At 34.2% G+C, this 22,076-nt stretch overlaps 1 protein-coding gene across 1 annotated transcript in view; it reads right to left on the bottom strand.

Moving 5' to 3' along the window:
- REEP3 (receptor accessory protein 3) overlaps positions 1–22,076 on the bottom strand; it is an 89,529-nt gene that overhangs the window by 43,114 nt on the left and 24,339 nt on the right. The window contains exon 2 of the mRNA XM_031461232.2: positions 3,410–3,482. Coding sequence (XP_031317092.2) covers positions 3,410–3,482 — 73 coding nt within the window. The remainder of the gene's footprint in view (positions 1–3,409; positions 3,483–22,076) is intronic.

The raw sequence follows: 22,076 nt of genomic DNA on the forward strand, positions 1-22,076 counted from the left end.
TATACAAAAATATTTGGAAATTGGTGGGAAATTATATGAATGTAAGATGTTATTTTTCCAGTATGATATCTCTGTTTAGTCTCAAGAGCAGACTAGATGGTAGACAACTTAGTCACCACGATGTCTTCAGGGTTGTATCATATTTCTTTGTCAAAGGCAGATTCCTTGCCTTTCCTGTTTCAGTGCCTGATTATTTTCGTGTTTAGCTCTCATTTTTGTGTGTGTGTGAAGCAGAGTTGATTGCGATGTAATTATCAAACCAAATCCAGCCACCTGCCTTTCTAGTTCCCTAGTTTCTCTTCAGTTACTCATTATTCTGATATTCCCAAAGCGGTGGTTAAGAAAACTTTTTTCAGAGTCACAATACTATAGCAAAATTATGTACAGATAGTTCCTACTTTGTTAATGAGTTTTCTCTAAAAACTGTAAGGCAATATGAGAAGTACATATCCAAATACACATGTACATAGATATGTATATATATTCAACAAGTATCAGGTCTTGCAGTTTTCCCATCCGTTTGAATAAGAATGTTAATGGATTCTCTCCCACAGGTTAAGTTATCTTTAACTTATGAAGCAGCATTAAAATTTCAGGGTTAGATCATTCTTATTAATCCCCAATTTATAGAATAATCCAGTAATAAAGATTTGTGTTTTATTAAGAGAATGAAACACACAAGTTCATGTTTTCAAGTCCTTAAAAATTAACATTAACAAAGTTAAATTGATGCATTTGTAAGAAATGGACTAATATTTTTATAATAGTTCTTAGGACAGTCTCTAAATAACATGGTCTTTTCTGCCTTTTTAGCATTAATTTACACATGCCAGGCCTATTTCTTTTTATTATAATTTGTTATACCTTTAAATTTCTTTTTTGCTATTTTCTTACCTTTTATTTTATTTGCCTGCCTGCTGATAATATCCTCATATTATTAAAACTTCTCATCTAAACTTCATTATTAATTTGTCCTTAACTTTTTTTCCCCAACAAAATCATGCAGATTTGGGAGGGAACATAGAAAACCGCAAGCACAGATGTACACAAAGACACACAGAGGTACACCAGTTACTGTATATCCTGACTTTATGATGCTTTATAGGTAAAATGGGCCTGGAGCTGGGAAATATCACCCTGTACTTCAACTATACAATTAACTAGGTTCAGAGAAAAGATCTCATTTAATAACAGTATTACTTCAAATAAGGAGGATTGTATTGGCCAGTAGAATTATTAAGTACTAACCAGTCATATGCCCCCAGCTTATATATTTGTGGTATTTGGAAATGAAGAGCAACTCTTATTTTTATCTTTCAAAAGACAATTCCAGTTAAATTAGAATATTATACTGTAGGGCAAAGTGTTGTCTGTGGACTAGTGCAAGGCTGTGAAGTGTTGTTGTTTTGCTTTAAATACAAAATTGCCAGTAACTTCATGTCTATTGAATCTAATAATTTAAAAAAAAGTTTGGGTTGTATTTTGTATGCTTTTGGGGTTTCATTTCATTTTACAGTGATTACTTTTTACATTTTACTTTACAAAAGTATTGGTCTATGACTTACTGGAAATTATTTAAAAAAATGGTTCTATCACAAGTACCTTGAGAAGCACTGTTAATAGAAGATAATTGTTGGTTTCTAAATACTAATGTATGCTAGACCATAAAACAATATTTGAATAATTTGTTATATATTAAAATATGTCCCTTCCAGTCACTTACAAAGTTACTTTAAATTACTAGGATTTAATGTGGTTCCATCTCTTAAGACTATTTCATCAATCTTAGATCCAAGAGATACATATAAATATTAAAAGGTTAGAAAAACTTTAGAGCTCAACTGAGTAACCTCTCTACCTCTGTTAGATATATTCCACCATTCTAACTGATTTTTATATACTTTACTTCAAAAATTCATTTTATATGAAAGAGAAAAGATGACTATAAACGTTCAGTAGATTGGGTTTGTTTATGAAGGTGTCAGAATTACCCCTGACTCAAAAAAACAAAAAAACCCACCCTAAACAAATAGAATAAAGAATTATCATCTGATCTCTGATCATTTGATGAGTTGGACAACAAGGCAACCATCCAAGATCCCTTACAAAGAACCATGGCTATATATCCCAAAGAACTGAAATCCGATACTCAAACAATTCCCTGTACACGAATGTTTACAGCAGCACTACTTGTAATAGCTAAAAAGGTGGAAACAATCTAGATGTCTGTCAGCGGATGAATGGAGAAACAAAATGTTCTATATGTATGCAGTGGAATATTATTCAGCCACAAAAAGGGATGAAATAATGATACATGCTACAGTGTGGATGAATCCTGAAAACATTATGCTAGGTAAAAAGAAGCCAGACACAAAAAAGGTCATATACTATATGATTCCATTTATAGGAAATACCCAGAATAGGTAAATCCATACAAACAGAAAGCAGATGGGTGGTTGCTCGAGGCTGTGGGGAGGGGAATATAGGGATTAAACTGCATAATGGATATGTTATCTTATTTTGGAGTGATGAAAATCTTTTGGAAGTAGACAGAAGTAGTGTTTGCATAACACTCTGAATGTACTAAATGCCACTGAATTGTTCACTATGAAATGGTTAATTCTGTTATCGGAATGTCACCTCAATTAAAGAACCACAGTTATTGACGTGCAGTTCTCAGTGCTGACTGCTTTACGCCTGTTGATTAACCACTAATAAGCTATGCTTCATCACAAACAGTAAACTTAGGCCAGCATTTATAGGTGGGGAAGGCCATTTACTATTGAACATCTTGGGTAATTTTGGGAAGAAGTTACAGAAATGTGTAAAAAATAGTAATAAAATAAAAACGATTATTTAAAGTAAAGAAAAAAAACAGGTAAGGAATGGGGAAGACAAAACTGAAAGAAAAGAAACATTGAGGACTGAAAAGAAAATTTTTACAAAAATAGTCTGATTCAAGAAGAAAAGAGATTTTAACTGTCAGTAGTCATGAAGTATCTGCATATTTAAATTAATGAAAAAGTGACAAAACACCTATGAAAGAAGAAACAGATTTTAGAACTCACGAGACATAATTTCCGTGCACCCATCCATTTACAAGGCTAGAAAACAATTTCCCAACTTCTTATTACACTGGAACTTACAGACTAAATGAATGAGAGATCCAGTGATTCATTTGGGAATCATACTTATTTAAGTGCCAACTGACAGCAAACTAATTTTTAAACTCCACTTAGGAATTCTTAATTAGTAAAGATTAGATTTAAAAAAGATTAACTTCATATTTATATCACATTTTTAACCCAAAAGATTATTCCAGCTGTTTCTAAAATAATGGTAGTTTCCCTAGTATTGTGTATAATGGATACATTCAACTAGAATTGATCACTCATAAAATTGTACTTACATATTCCTTCACATTTTTTGTTTTCACAGCTTTGTATGAATAATACGCAGGATAAAGCATTCCAAACACCAACCTAAAAGTAAAAAGTATGAGAAGACTAGTCAAACATAACAATGCTTTTAAGAGCTCATGAAAATTTCACCCAACAGAAAAGTAGAATGTGCATGGAAAACAAATGACAGTGTAAATGTATGTGAATGAAAATTTATGTAAACTAAATCTCCTCAGAAAAGCAAAGTAAAAATACACTTTTTTAAACAAAAAGATGATTTCATTATTCTAGAAACCATTTCATAGGAAAAAAGATTTATTTGAAAAAAACTGCCATTTAAAATCTTTTTTTCTCATCACAAAAAATATTCTGTGGTTCCTTGAGGAACACTTGGAAAACGTAGAAAATTGCCAAAAATAAAATAAAAATTGTCCCAACCCTACCAATCAGAGATTTCCACAGGCAACACTTTACTGTACGCAAATCCCACTTTTTATCTGTGTGTAGTATACCTAAAACAAACAGAACACACACACACACACACACACACACACACACACACACAAACAATTTGTGTTCATGGAAAAAGTGGTCCCTCTCTTCACTGGTTTGAGAAGCACCGACTTCTAATTATGACATGCTATGAAACAATATTTGATATATTTATTACAATATATATTAAAATAACTCTCCTTAAGCATTGATAAACTGGCAGTCACTAACAGGACTTAACTGAATGCTATCTGTTAGAATTACTTCACCAAATCACAGATCCTAGAGGTGTGTGTGTGTGTGTGTGTATGTACATACGGACATAGACAGAAATGACAAGACAGGATACATGGTTTACAATTGACATTGTTCACATAATACATCGTGGAATTACTCATCCTCAAATACTAGTCTACAGTATTCTTAATATCTTCATAACATTCCACATTGAGATTCACACAGTTTATTTAAACAACCCAATATTTATAGGCTTTTGGTTGATTTCCAGATTTTTTCTATTACACATGATACTGTGAAAAACTCTTCTATGGACATTGATATTCACTTCAAAGCGTACACACACTTTTTACTGAAGTATAGTTGATTTACAATACTGTTAGTTTCAGGTGAAGATTTCACATGTTTTACTTATTACCAAAAATGCCTTCCAGAGTGGCAGTTCCACCTTACACTCCTGTACATTGCCAATCATGGGTATCATTGTTTTAAAAAAAAGTTTGCCAGCTAAATAAAAGAAAAATAATAACCTCATATGTTTTAATGTACATTTCTGAACACCAGTAGCTGAGTTTTTTCTAAGTGTTTACTGGCCTTTTGATGCATGGGACATATGATATTCTGTTGTCCACATTTTTTTGGTCTTCTTAAAAAGAGTCTATTTTAGAATAGTTTCATTTTTATGGAAAAGTTGGGACAACGGTATAGATAGTTCCCATGTACGCTACACCGACTCACCACTATTAGTAACATCTTGCATTAGTCTGGTACATTTGGCACAATTAGTAAATCTTAATATATTATTAACTAAAGTCCATGCTTTATTCAGATTTCTTTAGTTTTACCAAGTATCCTTTTTCTGTCCCAGGATCCCATCCAGGACAGCATATTACATTTAGTTGTCTTGCATCCTTAGCTCCTTAGCTCCTCTCTTGACTGTAAGGGTAAGACTTTCCTTGGGAAATGACCTTGAGAGTTTTGAGATATACTGGTCAACTAACTATATTATAGGAAGCCACTCTAATAGAATTTGTGTGATGCTTTTCTCATGGTTAGACTGAGATAAGAGTTTTGGAGAGGAAGATCACAGAGGCAAAATTCTATCTCATCATATTATATCAAGGGCACATACTGTCAGCACGACTTATCACTGTGATGTTAACCTTGACCACCAGGCTGAGGCAGTCTTTGTTAGAATTGCCCTCGTAAAGTTACTCTCCACCCCTACCCTGGTTCCATGCTGTATTCTTTAGAAGGATGTTCCTAAGAGCAGACCACACTTGAGTGAACGGTCATGCTCCATCTCCTTGTGGGTCGAGATGGGGTATCTATATAAGTTATTTGAAATTCTTCTGCAGAGATTTGTCTGTTCTTCTCCAGTTATTTATTTATTTAATGATTTATTTGCATCAATATGGACTTGTATTTGTGTATTTTATACTTTGGGTTTTAATGCAGTAGTATCTATTTTGTTGCTCAAAGCTTTGAACATTGAGAGATATTTTAGGTATTTTCTGTGTCCCTTTGACATACCTCTATAATTGTGAGGGGTTGTTTTGAGAGCAATTTGTTACTTTCTGGCACTACCTGCTGCACCAGGCTCATACTATGTACTTCCTGTTGCATTGCTGGAATCAGCCACTTCTCCAAGGAGCCTCGGTTCCTTTTATTGGCTGACGGTATTTAAGACCCAGATCTGGGTGCTAGGTGTGCTCATTGTTATCGGAGTGTTGTTGATTCTAGGCCCTTCTTTATCTGTTTTGTATGGTAACCAATATTTTTCTAGGTTATTGTTATCTTTTGATTTTGTTTATGAAGTTTGCTGAAATACATATTGCATTATGTTTGCTAGAGCTGTCAGCAAAATACCATAGACCAGATGGCTTAAACAACAGGTATTTATTTTCTCCTAGTTCTGGAGGCTGGAAGTCCAAGATCAAGGTGTTGGCAAATTTAATTTTTTTATGAGGCCTCTCTACTTGGATTGCAGATGGTCACATTCTCACTGTGTCCTCACATGGTCATACCTTGGTCTGTGTGTGTATCCTAATCTCCTCTTCCTGTAAGAACACTAATCATACAGGATTAAGGCCCACCCTCAAGACCTCATTTTAACTTAATTTCCTCTTTAAAGACCATACCTCCAAATATAGTCACATTGAGGTACTGGGTGTTAGGATATAAGAGTTTTGGGAGGGGGACATAATTCAGCCCGTAACATATAATGTATATTTTAAAACGTTTACATTAAGTGTTTCCATTTATATTAAATAAGCCTTTCTTATGCTGAGAGCAAGTATTTATATCTCTATAGAGAGATGTAAAGAGATTTTTAGTTTATTTATAGTCTGTTTATTTTATTTGAGGGAGGGATTGGGCTGTAAATCCCTGGTGACTTTCCTGACCTTCACAAAGCTGAACCCTGGGTTTGGGGCTGATGCCACCAAGTCAGAGGATACCAAGTCTTCTCCTACTGGGGATTTTATCCACTCCAACTGGAAGCCACATCATTAATACTCTCTGCCTTACCTAACCGTACTACCCTGTGAATGAATGCTACTTCACGACAAGCCCATCCTCAGACTCTGGACGTGAGAATTTTAGCTGTGCCACAGAGCCTAGGGCTTTTCCATTTAACACAGGTACCCCACAAGGCACAGAGGCTTTCCAGCTTAGTGATTTCTAAGAAAGCAAGTGACCTTAGGAGCTGAAGAGTAAACAAGAACACAACTCCTGGGTCTGCTGTGTGTTCATCCTCCCTGCTGACATAAGGTATAACCCCTCAGTTAGCCATCTCAGTTACAGTTTACATATTCAAGTTAATCATTTCAACCCATTTTGTATTTCCTTTTAGAATTTGGACGCAATCAACATAATATCTTCCATATTCTCATACAGTCTAGTACCACTGGATTTAAATTCAACATGAGATTCTCCATTACTATCACTGGATGGATCTTTCACGTTTCCTTCCTTTGCTACAGTATCCATCCAAAATGTACCCCAGTCCTCTTGGGTTTTTCTTGGTGAGTGTCCAGCATCCATCCTCCTCTTTTATTTTCAAACCAGTGGCTGATAATACATTTAGGTTCATGCCATCTCAGCTGACTTATTGAATAGTTTCCCAGCACATGTCTCCAGCTCCACCGTCAGATCAGGATTCCTAATATCTCTGACTTGCTTCAAGACTTCAGTAGCTAGCCTCCTCATCCTCTTGCCAACAAGCCCCTGTGGGGGCTCATCAGAACATAATTTGAAAACCACTGTCTTATATAAACCATCTGTCCCAACATGGTTTTCTCGATATGCCTCTTATATTTCTACTTCAATCCTGAAATGTGTGCTTCTTGCCTACAAGGCCTCCTTCCCTCATTGTTTCCTCTTCTTTCTTTTTTTCCATTTTTTTTCTTGAAGATCCAACCCTCTTCCATAGATTTCTAAATTACTTTCATTGTGAATTTTAGAATTTGTCAGGATTAGTCATTTTGCCTTTACCCTATTCTATTAGATCGTTTGATGAATTTTTAAATGTATAAATAACCGACTTCCAAAATGTAATTTTCTCACATATAGCAAGGATTTGGTGCTAGTTGATTTTATGCATACAGGTGCTTTGCCTTTATTTTTTTAATCACTATGTTGAATAGAACCAGTCAAATTAATAAACACAATGTCCCTAACACCTAACTTTTGTAAGAGTAGAAAATAATAATGTATTTCAGTTGGAACATGGGGAAGATTAAATGTCTTAGTGACTAGTGGGGCAATTTTTATGGACCACCACTGTTAATATTATAATTTGTTACTGCTCCAATGTGAATATTACTTAGTAATTTATTGCTAACATCTGAAATGTTTTCTAGGTTTTTTGGGGGGGTTCATTTTCTTTAATATTGGGCTCTACTGTAGATGTTTGCAATCTGGGAGGTCAGGCGTAAAGCCAAAGCATAAGTACAGTCTATAAAAATCAAATAAGGTTTATTTTAGAAGGCCACCTACAAGATAAACTAACAGTTTATAAAGGGAGTATTTGCTACAAATAAAATTCACCTATAAATTTGAATATTGTTTCAGTTAAAGAGGCAGGAAGAAATAATTATTTATTTCCCTTTAGTCTTATTTCTGCCTAAAGAGGGGAAAACTTTGCCAAAACACTCTTGATACCCTTCCCTCCCACTAAGGTAAGGTTGCCCATTTGAACATTGGTTATGTTTAAAAATTTTTTTACACTATTTTAAAAAGGAAATAAAATTTATGAGAATGCAGTGGTGAAGATGGTTCTTGTATCATTTTTCATATATGGAAAATATTTGAAATAGCTGTTTTCTGGACAAATGTTCAGACACAATCCAACCTTCACCAAAATTGTTTTAGAGAATTATAGCATGTTCAAAGGCAAATCTCAGAAGGAACTACTAAGAGTGCTCTCAATACTAGATGTCATCAAAGCATAAAAGTTAAGCACCATTTCATAAAAAATTGATTAAAGCTTTTTTCCTGATTAAGATCCTAAAAAGAACTTACTACAGAATTTTTGGAAGATATAGAAAAGTATAAAAAAGGACAATAAAAATCACAAGTAATTCCATTACTGAATAAGTGATCTTTTTTTTGTTGTTAAAGATTATTCAAAAAATAAATTTGTATATATTTGTTATAATTTTTATCAGTCTTTTCAGAAGGCTGATATATCACTCAATTCTTTGAAAACCTTAAAAATGCATCAATAATAGTTTAATAACAAAACTGACAACAGAGTTAATTTACATTTAAATAAGTTATAAAGCACTAATTCTAAGGATTTGAACTTCTTTTTTTCTTTTTAACCATTTAAAAAAATTGTAGTTAATTTACCATATTGTGTCAGTTTCAGGTGTACAGTAAAGTGATTCAGTTATATACATACATATATATTCTTTTTCAAATTTTTTTCCATTATAGGTTAAGGTTATCCAAGATACTGAAAATACTTTCCTATGCTATACAGTAGGTCCTTGTTGTTTATCCATTTTATATATAGAAGTATATTTGTGTTAATCCCAAATTCCTAATTTATTCTGCCCACCCTCACCCCACTTTCCCCTTTGGTACCCATAAGTTTGTTTTCTATGTCTGTGAGTCTACTTCTGTTTTGTAAATATGAACTTTCTTCTTTTTAATCTATTATTCTTATCATTCTTTTAAAAACATTGTGAAAAATGAAGTTATACACAAATAGTGTTAATACAATAAATCCCCCATCCCTATCACCTAATTTTAAGAATTATTAACAGTGATCCATTCTTAACATTTTGGTATTATTTCAAATTTTTTCTATAACCTTTTAAAAACCTTATTTTAAAATGTAACATTTTAAAGACAATATTTTAAAAGTATGTTCTAATTATGTATAAAATACTTTAAACACAACTAATTCACATCTTAGAGCATGTAGATTTTTGTTCTGCCCTTCCACTAAATGTTACATTATGAACATTTTCTTATATCTTTAAATAATCTCTAAGAACATCATTTAACAACTACATAGTATAATATTCCTTCATAGGAATGAAGACCATATGTTCCTATATGTGTACTATTTTAATTAATGCTATGATGAACAATGTTTCTATGATTACTAGTAACAGTGATTATTTCTCAACATTTTATACTGGGCAGAATGTTAAGCACTTTCTGCATATCATTTCATTCAGTTCTCACAATAACACCTAGAGGTAGGTGCTGTTTTCATACCTATTTTACAGATACAAAGACTGAGCCTTACAGAAGTTAAGAAACTAACTCAATGTCATGTAGCTTAAAAGTTTATTGGCTAGATTTCAAAGCCAGGCACTCTCACTTGAAAATCCACACTTAAGAATCACTGTTTTTTCCTAATGACATTATCCTAGAAGTGGAATAAGTCAGTCAAAGAGGCTGAGATTTTGAAGATCTTTGATATATATTGCCAAACTGCTCTTTAGAAAAGAAATATCAATTTATTTTCTTACAAGGAATGTATAAAATACCCATTTAAGGACTATTTTCTTTAGTAAGATCAAAAGTCAAACAAGGTGAAATGAATAAAGGAGAGTCACTAGGCATTTTTTCTAACAGATGAACTGTGTTTCTAAGATAAATATGTGGATTAGAATAATCATGGAGTGTATATATCACTACTAAAAGAGAAAAACATCCTGAAATATTAATGATGACATTTAATTTCAGAACTATTTTAAAATTATCTTTAGATTACAAATTCTGCCTCTCACAATAGAAAAGAATTTACATTGTAGTTTGTTAAAAGTAAGCATACTATAGCTTATTGCTGATAATAAACTACATAATACTAACATGTAATGTGACTACACTCATTGGCACCTGGCATTGCTCACTTGGCAAATTTTTCTTATTCCATTGCTTTCAGAATCATGTTCCCAGATACAATACTCCAGGCCCTCATCCAAGAGTATAAATAAACTGCATCTGTCTGCAGCCCAGTTTACACCAAAAACCGAGACCAGTGCAATGTACATAAAACAGCCTGGACTAAGAATGGAAAACATGCAGAGGTCTCTCTGCTACTCCCCGTTCCTGTGACCAAGAGAGAGATGGCTAGTCATTCACTGTACTCTTTTCTGCTGACCTTGGTCTCAGAGTCTTTGTCAGCACAGCACCAACATAAGCTCACAACAAAGGATAAAAGCTGAGTGAGCTTACTGGCCATTTTTTGCCATCCTTGTTCCAAACCTTTATTCCTCTAGGTGGTGTCATTGTAAATTGGGGTCAAGCTTGACCACCAGGTAGGTTATGTTCCTAAACTATTATACCTATCTCCTTCGGGGGAAAATCACTTTAACCGAGTTGCTTTTTAATATTACATTCTTGTTTTTTCTTAAAGTACATTATAAGAAACTGCCATATGAAACTCATGGCTATAAATACTAGAAGAATAGTGTTAAGGCCACTGTCTGTCCCTATACATGAAATTTCATGTGTAAGATTTACTTTGGAATTCAGTACAATGCAGTACTTAGCCTTCTTTGAGAAAATAATGCTCTTCTTTCTATCTGATAAGAATTTTATTATTCCTTTTTTCCCTCCACTGACTGCCTGGAAACTCATAGGCAAAATCTGTTGTTCAACTGTATCAACTATGATGGGACTTAAGATTGGCCTATCTGTATGGTATTTGTGTTAACCAGACTTTTATTATCTATTTTGCTTTTTTCCCTAGTCTTAATCCTCTTTTCTTTAGATTTTAACATATACACTTGGCAAATAACTTCTTAAATAATTTGAAAGAACACAGAGCAAAAATAAATAGTTAAAAGGTAGTAGTCACTGCAGTGAAGCACAGAATTCAGCTCATCACTGCCAGGGAAACAAGAAAGGCATTTTTAAACTTAGGTAGCTGTGACTGGGAACCACTGGTGGTCCCCCAACTTAGCCACACATCAAAATCACCTCAGGAGCTTCTTTTTAAATACTGTTTTTGTTGTTGTTGCTTATAAGGTTTAACAAAGGTAATTAATCTAAAAAATGAAATAAAGCAGAAAATGCAAAGTAAAAGTCTTCTCTCATTTTGAAACAATCCATTTCCCCAGAGATATGCATGGAAAAAGTTTCTTGGATATCTTCTAGTAAACTAATTTAAATATATAAATTATATTAAAATATAAATATATAAATAACAAAAACAGTAAATTCTCAAACTCATTATTTCCTAATTATTTTACTACATTTTGCTATGTTCCTGAGTTTATTTATATCTATTCTATTTGTATGGTGGAAGTACTAAGTGAGCTTTGTGTGTCTCTTCCCAGCTCCACACTCAATGACATCATATTGGTAGCTTGAAATAGACTATTATTGGAGGCAGGATTTACATCACGGAAATTAGCAAATGATATGAATGAGTCCCTTTGCCCCAGTTGTTAAGCACTACCAGCACACTACTGCCTATATGTGTTTCAGTCAAGGGAAATTTTAGTATGTTTCTATCAGGAGGACAATGAAATACTGTATGTAGAGGGAATTCACAGAATTTTTTGAAATCAAGAAGGCAGGCTGTTATGGCAACCAAGTTTAAAAAAGGCTTCATGCAAGATAAAGAAAAAGAGGGCAATTGCCTTTTATCATATTCAATTCTGTTTGAAGATTAAGTCTCTAATATTAACACAGACTCTGATGAATTTTTAAAATGAAATTAGGATCTTAAATATTAGGGAATGCTAAAAATAGTATATTTTATAACAGTAGCTTTCTGACTTTTTTCAAAGCAGTATTTTTTCCACCAGTGGAAATCTTCCTTAGGAACCTCAATAAATAAAAGATAAATACAAATAAATGAGACAAATGCAATTAAGTTGTCCTTAGAGAACTTAATTTCATTGACTGTAGAATCCTCTGAGGAATTCTAAGCCTTTGAACTATTTGAAAGGCATCCTTTATAAATGGTTCAGGAGCTCCCAAATCTGTCTATATATAAGAATTAGTTGGGAATGAGAATCTTTGGAAGTGGGAGCCAAGAATTTGAATTTTTGAATTCTGCACCTTCAACAAGCTAAGGTATGACAATATTAGGCTTACTTTGTTTTGTATTAAAACTGATTATGATTAAGCAATATGCTCTTCATATGCTAAACTCTAATTGTATTTTAAAAAGTAATGAGAGAATGATTATAGGTTATCTTGACTTTTGCCAAACTCTAGAGTTACTTAGACACGAAAATGTAAGAGATCATGAGGAAAAAGAAAGTAATATAGAGTAAAGTGGCAAAACTTAATAGATTTTTGAAAAGAATGAATTTGTGCCTGTTTAAGACCTAATAATTACAGCTGGTGCAAGGTCCAGTGAAAACCCATGTATCTGTGTATATTCTTTCTAAATGAATCATTATGCAACTGTTTAAGGAGCCATCATGTAGCAAAAGTTCATACATGATCACTGCAAAATAGTAAGTAACTTTTGTCTCATACAAGTTTCAAGGAAAAGAAATTTGCTGCCAAGAATCTCTGCTAGTAGAGAATCCCCATTTAGCAAAACAAGTGGCCTTAAAGAAAAATATGAAAATTACATACAGGAAGAAAAAGCAAACCCATGAGAAAAACCCAAATCCTGAATTCTATAACCAGTGATACAAGTTTAAAACTGCCAAGGAGAGAAAATGACAGTAAAAATTCCTTTGAAAGACTTTATACATGTTTTAATTATAGTCATCAAAAGCTACGAGGCTTGGAATTTTTATGCTGTTAGAGCTAAACTTCTAATTTTACTCCAGAGCTTCTAATTTCTTCTCTAAAAAGAAAGCTAAAGATAAAACTAAGGGAAAGAAATCAATCTGCAGTAAATCAGGCTGGTATTTCATCATCCTCTCACTGTCTCCTCTAGCTACCACCTCACCCCTCACTACGAGGGTCTACTATGTGGTAGACCTAGACCAAAGAAAAATGTTTAAAAAAATAATGCTGAACTCAATACAGAATAAACTATAGAACCACAAACTCCTGAAGCCCTCAAGGAACTAGACATCCTGTGGGCAGAATTCCGCAGAATGGCGTTTGTGGCTAAAAGAAGATGATGGTCCCCACAATCTAGAGCATTCCCCAGTTTACCAGGTATAATTTTTCCATTCTGATTATCACTAGTAAGAAATTCATGGTGGGGGGTAGGTATCATTGTTCTATTTCTACAGATAATAGATAAGGCTCAGAGAGACTACGGATCTTATGAATTTGGCACCCATAAGTGTTGAAGCCCATACAAAATAAACACAGAACTTCTAATTTCAAGGCCTGTGCTCTTTGCTCCATACCAAAAACTTGGTAATTCATACAATGTATAACTCACAGCCAACATCTCCAATATTAGTACCTGAATGAAGTCAACATTCAGAAGTTAGCTAGGTAATTGTGACCCACCAATCTACCATTGCCATATGTAAAAAGACACATGAGACCCATTTTTTTGATTGGGTACAAAGTCTACATTGAGGAATATTTACATGTTTAATCACCACTCACATGCTCTCTAGTTCCTATCAAACTGGTTAGGTGGCTATACTTGGTGGAGTTAAGAATTACTCATATCATCTGACCAACCCCTGACTCCTATGTAACTCTGGACTCAGAGGAACTGTTTCCTTTATTTGGCCCCTAAGCATAGGATCTGTTAAAACCCAAATTCAGCATTAGCTCCGTCGACAGGTAAGAGTTCAGTTGTAATCTAAGTTTCGAAAAAAGCTTCTGGTGAAGAAAAATCACACACAAACCACTTCTGAAAATGTTGAGAAAACTTCCTCTTCTTAAAATACAGGCCTCTAGACAAATAAAAAGGAGATGAGTAAGTAAAGACATAAACATAGATTCTATCCTGACCAGGAAGTGAACTTCCCTGATTTGAACTCGGATCTAAAATTGCTGCTGAGTCCTTGCATCGGACATTCATATCCACTGTGCAGTCCATACTACAGTCGTCTGGTCACCTCACAAACGGTCATGGCAACTCTTTACTGGGCTCCAACCAATCTAAAGTGAATTTTGCTTTCAAATAATCTGTTAATCCCTCTCCATTACACAAAAACAGGTATCAGATGGCATACTTCATGCCAAGCACTGTGTATTCTAGCAGTAAGGATACAACAGTGAACTCACCATTGCTTTTTAATTAAAACTAAATTTGTGATGACTTGGAAATCAAAACAGTCTATCGTATTTCTTTTTTGGGGGGGCAGGGTAATTAGGTTTATTTATTTTTAGAGGGCGTACTGGGGATTGAATTCAGGACCTCATGCATGCCAAGCATGTTCTCTACCACTTGAGCTATACCCTTCCCCCAACCTTCATATTTCTTAAAGCACTTCCTTCATTTGTTCACATCTTTCTAATACCTTCATTATTTCCAACTCAGTACTTTTTTTCTCATGCCACTCCCCAGAGCTAGAACTATCTCCCTCTTTATGTTGAAAACCCTCCCTCTTTTCCTAGGCACCCTACATGTTACTCTTTGAATAATGAGGTTGAAAGACAGTTTGGTCTCCTTATTTTGTATAGCAAACAATCCCTAACAGAAATTAAATTACAAAAATAACAACTAAAACATAAAAATTAAACATTGTAAAAGCATTTAAAAATATTCTCTAAGTTCTCTGGAGGTGGTCAGCTGATTAGAGAATGTACTTTCTTTTGCACAAGAAAATCATAAGACGAGGAAACTTTATATTATCTTGGGCAACTCAGCAACAGAAAAAGAAAGCAAACATGGGCTACAAGAACTATTCCACCACCTAACTTAATTCTGACATCAGTAACTATGGCAGGAAATCAGTATGCTGGCTTTTTGGCACCACCAAGCCCTCTGGCTCTTAGGAAATATCATTGTTTCAGAAAGGCAGTTTTGGATGAGCCCACTCCCACTCTTGAGAAATGGTACAGAATCTACCAATTCTGACTTTGTGGCTTTTTCCTCCCTAAAAAAATACAAAAGTGATTAAACAAAGGACAGTTGATATATCCATTGAAAAGAAAGGGTTTTAAAGTTTCTCATAACAAGGGGCCTGTTATATGTTAAGGAGACAAAGAAAAAAATGACAGTTAAGTGAAATATGTAATCCGTGACTGAATTCTGGGTTAGTTTTGTTCTGGTTGTTATTTTTGTAAAAACAACAATGCAGCTACATAGAGTATTATTAGAGCAACTTGGGCAATTTGAATACGAACTGTACTTTAGGTGTTAATATCTTATTATTAATTTTTGGGGTGATGTTAATCTTGTGGGTATAAAAAAGAATGTCCTTGTTTAGGACTAAAATGTCATAATGTTTTCAATTTACTTTTTTAAAATAAAATTTTAATTTTAGTATAGATTTAGATTTACAAAAAATTACGACAATAGTATAGACAGTTCCCATATACCACACACCCATTTTCCCCTTTTATGAAAATCATACATTAGTATGGTACATTTGAACAATTAATGAACCATTAACAATACATTAATATTAATTAAAGTCCATACTTTATTCAGATTTGCTTAGTGCTTATATATATCCATTCTAGAGTACCATCTGGGTTCCCACTCCATTTATGACATTACATTTAATCATCGTCTCCCCAGGCTCCTCAGAAGGTTTCTCAGCCCTTTCTTTTTTCTGATGACTTGACAGTCCTGAAGATTGCTGGCCAAGTATTTTTTATAACATCCCTCAGTTGATCTGATGTTTTTGTCAGTGTTAGACTAGGGTAAGTGTTTTGGGCAGGAACATCACAAAGATGATGCACCATTTTCATGACGTATCAAGGGCACATACCATCAGTAGGACTTACCACTGATGATGTTGACTTTGATCACTTGGCTGCAGTAGAAGTTACAAGATTAAGTTACTAAACAACCCCCCTCCAAAAAAAAAAAACACTGCCTTGCTTCCCACAACATACTTTTTAGAAGGAAATGACTATTTACAGCCTATACTTAAGCAGTGGTAGATTATGCTCCTTCCATGAGGGCAGAGCATCTACATAAATTATTTGGAATTCTTTTGCATGGGAGAGATTTTTCTATGCTCTTCCACTCATTGATTTATCATGAGTATGTTATCTCAGTATGACTCATGGATATTTATTATACATTTAGTGTTCTAACACAATACTACTTTATTTTGTTGTTCAAATTGTCTGATTTGGTCACTGGGATCTCTTTCAGTTGGCTCATGTCGCTTTGATATACCCCCATCATTGTTTTTATCTATTTCGAGCACTTTGTTTATTTTGTGGCATTAAGAGGTGGTCCAGGCTCATCCTGATAATTCTTGTTCCATTCCTAGGAGCAGCTATTTCTCCAAGGAGTCCTGGTTTCTTTTATTGGAGAGTGTATTTGAAATCAAGATATGGGTGCTAGGTGTACTCATTGCTACTGGAGTATTGTTGATGCTAGGCCTCTGTCTATTTTATATCTTAACTAACATTGATCTGTTTATGAATTTTGCTAATATGAGTATGTTGTATATTTGTGAGCCTTTATGTTAAGTAAGTGTATGCATTTTTATTAGGTAAGCCTTTCTTATGCTGAAAGCAAGTGGATATTTATATCTATCTTTCTGTTCATCTGTAGTTTATTTCATTGGAGAGTGGGATGGGCTGTAAATTCCTGGTGACTTTCCTGTCCTTCACAAAGCTGAACCCTGGGTTTGGGGCTGATGCCACCAAGTCAGAGGATATCAAGTCTTCTCCTGCTGGGGATTTTATCCACTCCAACTGGAAGCCACATCATTAATACTCTCTGCCTTACCTAACCGTACTACCCTGTGAATGAATGCTACTTCACGACAAGCCCATCCTCAGACTCTGGACGTGAGAATTTTAGCTGTGCCACAGAGCCTAGGGCTTTTCCATTTAACACAGGTACCCCACAAGGCACAGAGGCTTTCCAGCTTAGTGATTTCTAAGAAAGCAAGTGACCTTAGGAGCTGAAGAGTAAACAAGAACACAACTCCTGGGTCTGCTGTGTGTTCATCCTCCCTGCTGACATAAGGTATAACCCCCCAGTTAGCCATCTCAGTTACAGTTTACATATTCACGTTAATCATTTCAACCCATTTTGTATTTCCTTTTAGAATTTGGACACAATCAACGTAATATCTTCCATATTCCCATACAGTCTAGTACCACTGGATTTAAATTCAACATAAGATTCTTTTTTTTTAATGTTTTAGAATACTTGTTTTATTTGTAAATTATAATTATGATTACCTTTGCAAAAATGAAGACCTTACAAGACATTTTGTGCTAAGTTGCCATGTAGAAGTCCTGTTATGTTGCCAGTCTGGAGTGGTTCAGTTCACTTGGTATGTACATGCATAGCAGCAAGACAGTATTTCTTGTCTTTCCTTTTAAAAATGCTTAATTCTTTCCCTTTTTTATATTTTAAATTGATGCATAACAGATATACAGCACAATATTAGTTTCAGATGTATAACATGATTTGATATTTGTATATACTGCAAAATAGTCATAGTAAGCCTAGTTAACATCCTTCACCATATAGTTATAAAATTTCCTGTGAGAACTTTTAAGACCTACTCTCAGCAATTTTTAACTATGCAATACAGTATTATATAACTATAGTCACCATGCTGTGCATTACACCCCTGTGACTTACTTATTTCATAACTAGAAGTTTGTGACTTTCGACCCCCTTTACCCATTACTATCACTGAATGAATCTCTGACTCTTCCTTGCCTTGCCACAACATCCATCCAATCTGTAACCCAGTCCTGTTGGTTTTTTCCTTGGTGAAAATTTGGAGAAAGTTTCCTTTTCAAAATAAAGTTGCTGATGCTACATTTAGGTTCATGCCATCTCAGCTGACTTACTGAATAGTTTCCTAATACATGTCTCCAGCTCCACTGTCAGATCAGTCGTCCTAATATACCTGCTGCACTGCCTTCTTTCAACACTGCTGGCCTCCTCACCTTCTTGCCAACCAGCCCCTGTCGGGGCTCACTGGAACATAATTTGAAAACCACGGTCTTATATAAAATATCCGTTCTAACATGGGCCCCCCAATATGCCTCTTGTATTCCTACTTCAGTCTTGGAGTGTGTGCTTCTTGCTTGGAATGCCTCCCTCTCTCATCTTTCCTCTTCTCCACATGGATCACTTAGCTTCCTCCCCTTGTTTATCTCTAACTGCCCATTCCAACAGTGAGGAGCTTACTTAATTTCATTTCCAGTATATATGTATAGTGGTTTCAGAATTGTTAACCTATACCTTCATGTGATACAACTTTATCAAGAAGGGTACAGTGCTATATACAGTTCTTTTTAACTTTAGCCTTATAGCCCCCAACAATTCCCAAAGCTACTTAAATCAGCACCTTTTCCTTTTACTCCCTTCAGCAAAGTTGTTTAATACATTTGCAATATGGATACTTCTGTCACATCCCATCTTGTATCCTTCAACCTCCTAAATAATTTTGCATATGTTAAGGTTCACTCTTTGCTGTTGCGTTGTGTGGGGTTTTGACAGATGCATACTGTCATGTATCTACCTTTATAATATCATGTAGGATAGTTTTACTGCTTTATAGAAACCCGTGATTTACTTGTTTAATGCCCCACAACCATTGCTGTTTAAAATCTGTATACTTCTGCCTTTTCCAGAATGTCATGCAGATGGAATCATACAGTATTTAGTTTTTTCAGACTTGCCTCTTTCATTTAGTAATATGCATTTAAGATTCATCCATGTGTTTCTGTGGCCTTATCGTCCTTTTAATCATTGTATAGCGTTTATATGGATGTGCCAGTATGTTTATCCATTCATCTAGTAAAGGACATCTTGGTTGCTTATAGCACTTGGTCTATTGTAAATTTTTGCCCATGAACATTTGCATCTAGGTTTTGGTGTGGAATTAAGTTTTCAATTATGTTGGATAAATATGTAGAAGCATGATTGCTAGATCCTACAGTAAGACTAAGTTCAGTTTTGTACTAGCCAAATTGCCTTCCAAAGTGGCTGTATCATTTGCATTCCCACCAGCAATGAATGAGATTTCTTGTTGTTTTGCATCCTTGCCAGCAACTGATACTGTCAAGTTTTATGATTTTAGCTATTCTAAAAGGTGTGTAGTAGTATCGCACTGTTGTTTTGATTTGCATTTCCCTAACGATCACATATGGATGCAGTGCATCTTTTCATACGTGCATTTGCCAATGTATATCTTCTTTTGGGGGAGGTATCTGTTCAGTTCTTTGGCCCTTTTTTTATTTGGGTTGTTTTCTTACTGTTGAATTTTAAGTGCTCCTTGCATATATCTTCTCTTACTTTGTGGTTCGTCTTTTAATTTTTTTAACAGCATCCTTCACAGAGTAGAAGATTTTTAGTCTGACTTACCAATTTTATTTTTTTTTATTTCATGGACCATGCTTTTGGCATTAAACCTAAAGATTCATTACCAAGCCCAAGGTCACCTAGATTTTCTACGATCTATATATTCTTTTGAAGTTGTGCATTTGACATTTAGCTCTGTGATCCTTTTTGAGGTTATTTTGGTGAAAGGTGTAAGGTCTTTCTTTAGCTCCTTTTTTTGTTTGTTTGTTTGCACAGGGACGTCTAATTGTTATAGTACCATTTGTTAAAGTGACTGACACATAAAACATTTGGTAAAACCAAGAGTAACAAAAAACTGTAGCTATTGCAGAATATACTATATATATATGTGATATATATGTAGAGAGAGATAGGGAGAAATCAACTGTGACATATTAACAGTAGGTGATTCTAGGTGAAAGGTAAATGGGTGTTCATTATACTCTTTCAAATTTTCTGCAGCACTAACACTTCCATAAAAAGCAGTGAAATACAAAGAAGGTAGGAAAGAATGAAATGAATTTTAGAAATATTTTCATTAAATTATTTACTTCTCAAAAGGTTAAATTTCTTTAATATAAAAGATTGTAATTATGTAGAAAACTGGATTATCTAACAACTGGATTAGCTACCACACTCCTAGAGAAAAATGTGAAAGAGAAACAATGACAACTAAAGACAAAAATATTAAAAATATTTTATATTAAATACTTTCTACTGTAACTGTCAATTCATCCATTTCTTCTTGTAGTTCAGTTGGTTTTTGCTTAAATACATCTTCTTGTAAGTATATCTCTAGATTTGTTTTGTTTTGTCTAAAATTCATCTTAACTAGAACTGTTTCCACATTTCTTTTCTTTTTTTTAAAATTTTTCTTTTTTTCTTTCTTTTTCTTTTTTTTTAAATGGAGGTGCTGGGGATTGAACCCAGGCCCTTGTGCATGCTAAGCACACGCTCTACCACTGAGCTATATACCCTCCTGTCCCATTTATGTTTATTGTAATTCTGGTATATTTAGGGTTAAATCTAACATCTTACTCTATTTGTCCTACCTGTTCTATCTTAATCTCTCATTCTCTCTCCCTTTTTTTTTTTGCCTTTTATGGAATAAATGAGACCTAATTCTTTAGTTCTCTGGTTTCTAGCTTTATGTTATTAGACTTCCTATGTTGGATTGACCCTTGGTGTTGTTTCTTGTCCCAACAGAAAAACTGAGAACTCAAGGTCATTGGGTTTGAGGAGATGCCCTTAGGTGAAATTAGTCTTAATGCTCCCTTTACCTTGTTGGGCTTTTGGCCTCTGAGCAAACTGTACTTGCTAGTCAGCTCAGCGATACATTTAAAAAAAAAAAAACACTGAGGCATTTATTTTGATTGTTAGATGAGATCACTATCAAACATTTCCAATTCCCAGCCATTATATATAACAATATTTTCTTCACTAATATTAAATAGTTGTAAAATTTTTGATTGATTATGTTGCCACCCAGTGTTTTATTTTCATTTTATTTATAGGAATACTCATGGTCTTAATCACCTTCATCACTGGTATATTTTTAAATGTTATTAAATAAATATTTTATCTAGCTTTTTTTCCATTTTTTCAGTGGGAGGGTCCATCACAGTTACATTTTTGTCCACCTGTCTGCTGAAAATGAAAACTCTAAATTGCTCTTTAAATTTTCAGAGGCTTTGTTCTAAAAAGGTCAATCAGAACAATCTATAAGAAGAAAGGAATTCAGTCTCTTAATCAGGCACCTCTGGGGCAAGAGGACATAAGCTGAAATATGGGAGTTCCCTGTATCTGATGTGAATTATGTAAGTAAATCACTTAAACTACTGGTTATACATGAGGGTTCCTAACACTCTTTGATACTTATGGTAAAAGAGCTGTTCTTAAAATTGTAATCTTAAATTCAGGTGTAGATGTTTTTTTCCTTGAAATGTCTAGCCATTCAAATTTTAAGACAAATTTGAACAATGTCAATTTCTATCCAATCCTAAAAATTTAATGGTATAAAATAAGACATTAGGAAGCTCTAATTCTTTCCCCAAAGATAAAGAGGCTGGAAATGTGGTTTGGCATTACATAATGTT

This window comes from Camelus dromedarius, chromosome 8 (genome assembly GCF_036321535.1).
Source record: "Camelus dromedarius isolate mCamDro1 chromosome 8, mCamDro1.pat, whole genome shotgun sequence".
In the NCBI taxonomy this organism is placed as follows: domain Eukaryota; kingdom Metazoa; phylum Chordata; class Mammalia; order Artiodactyla; family Camelidae; genus Camelus; species Camelus dromedarius.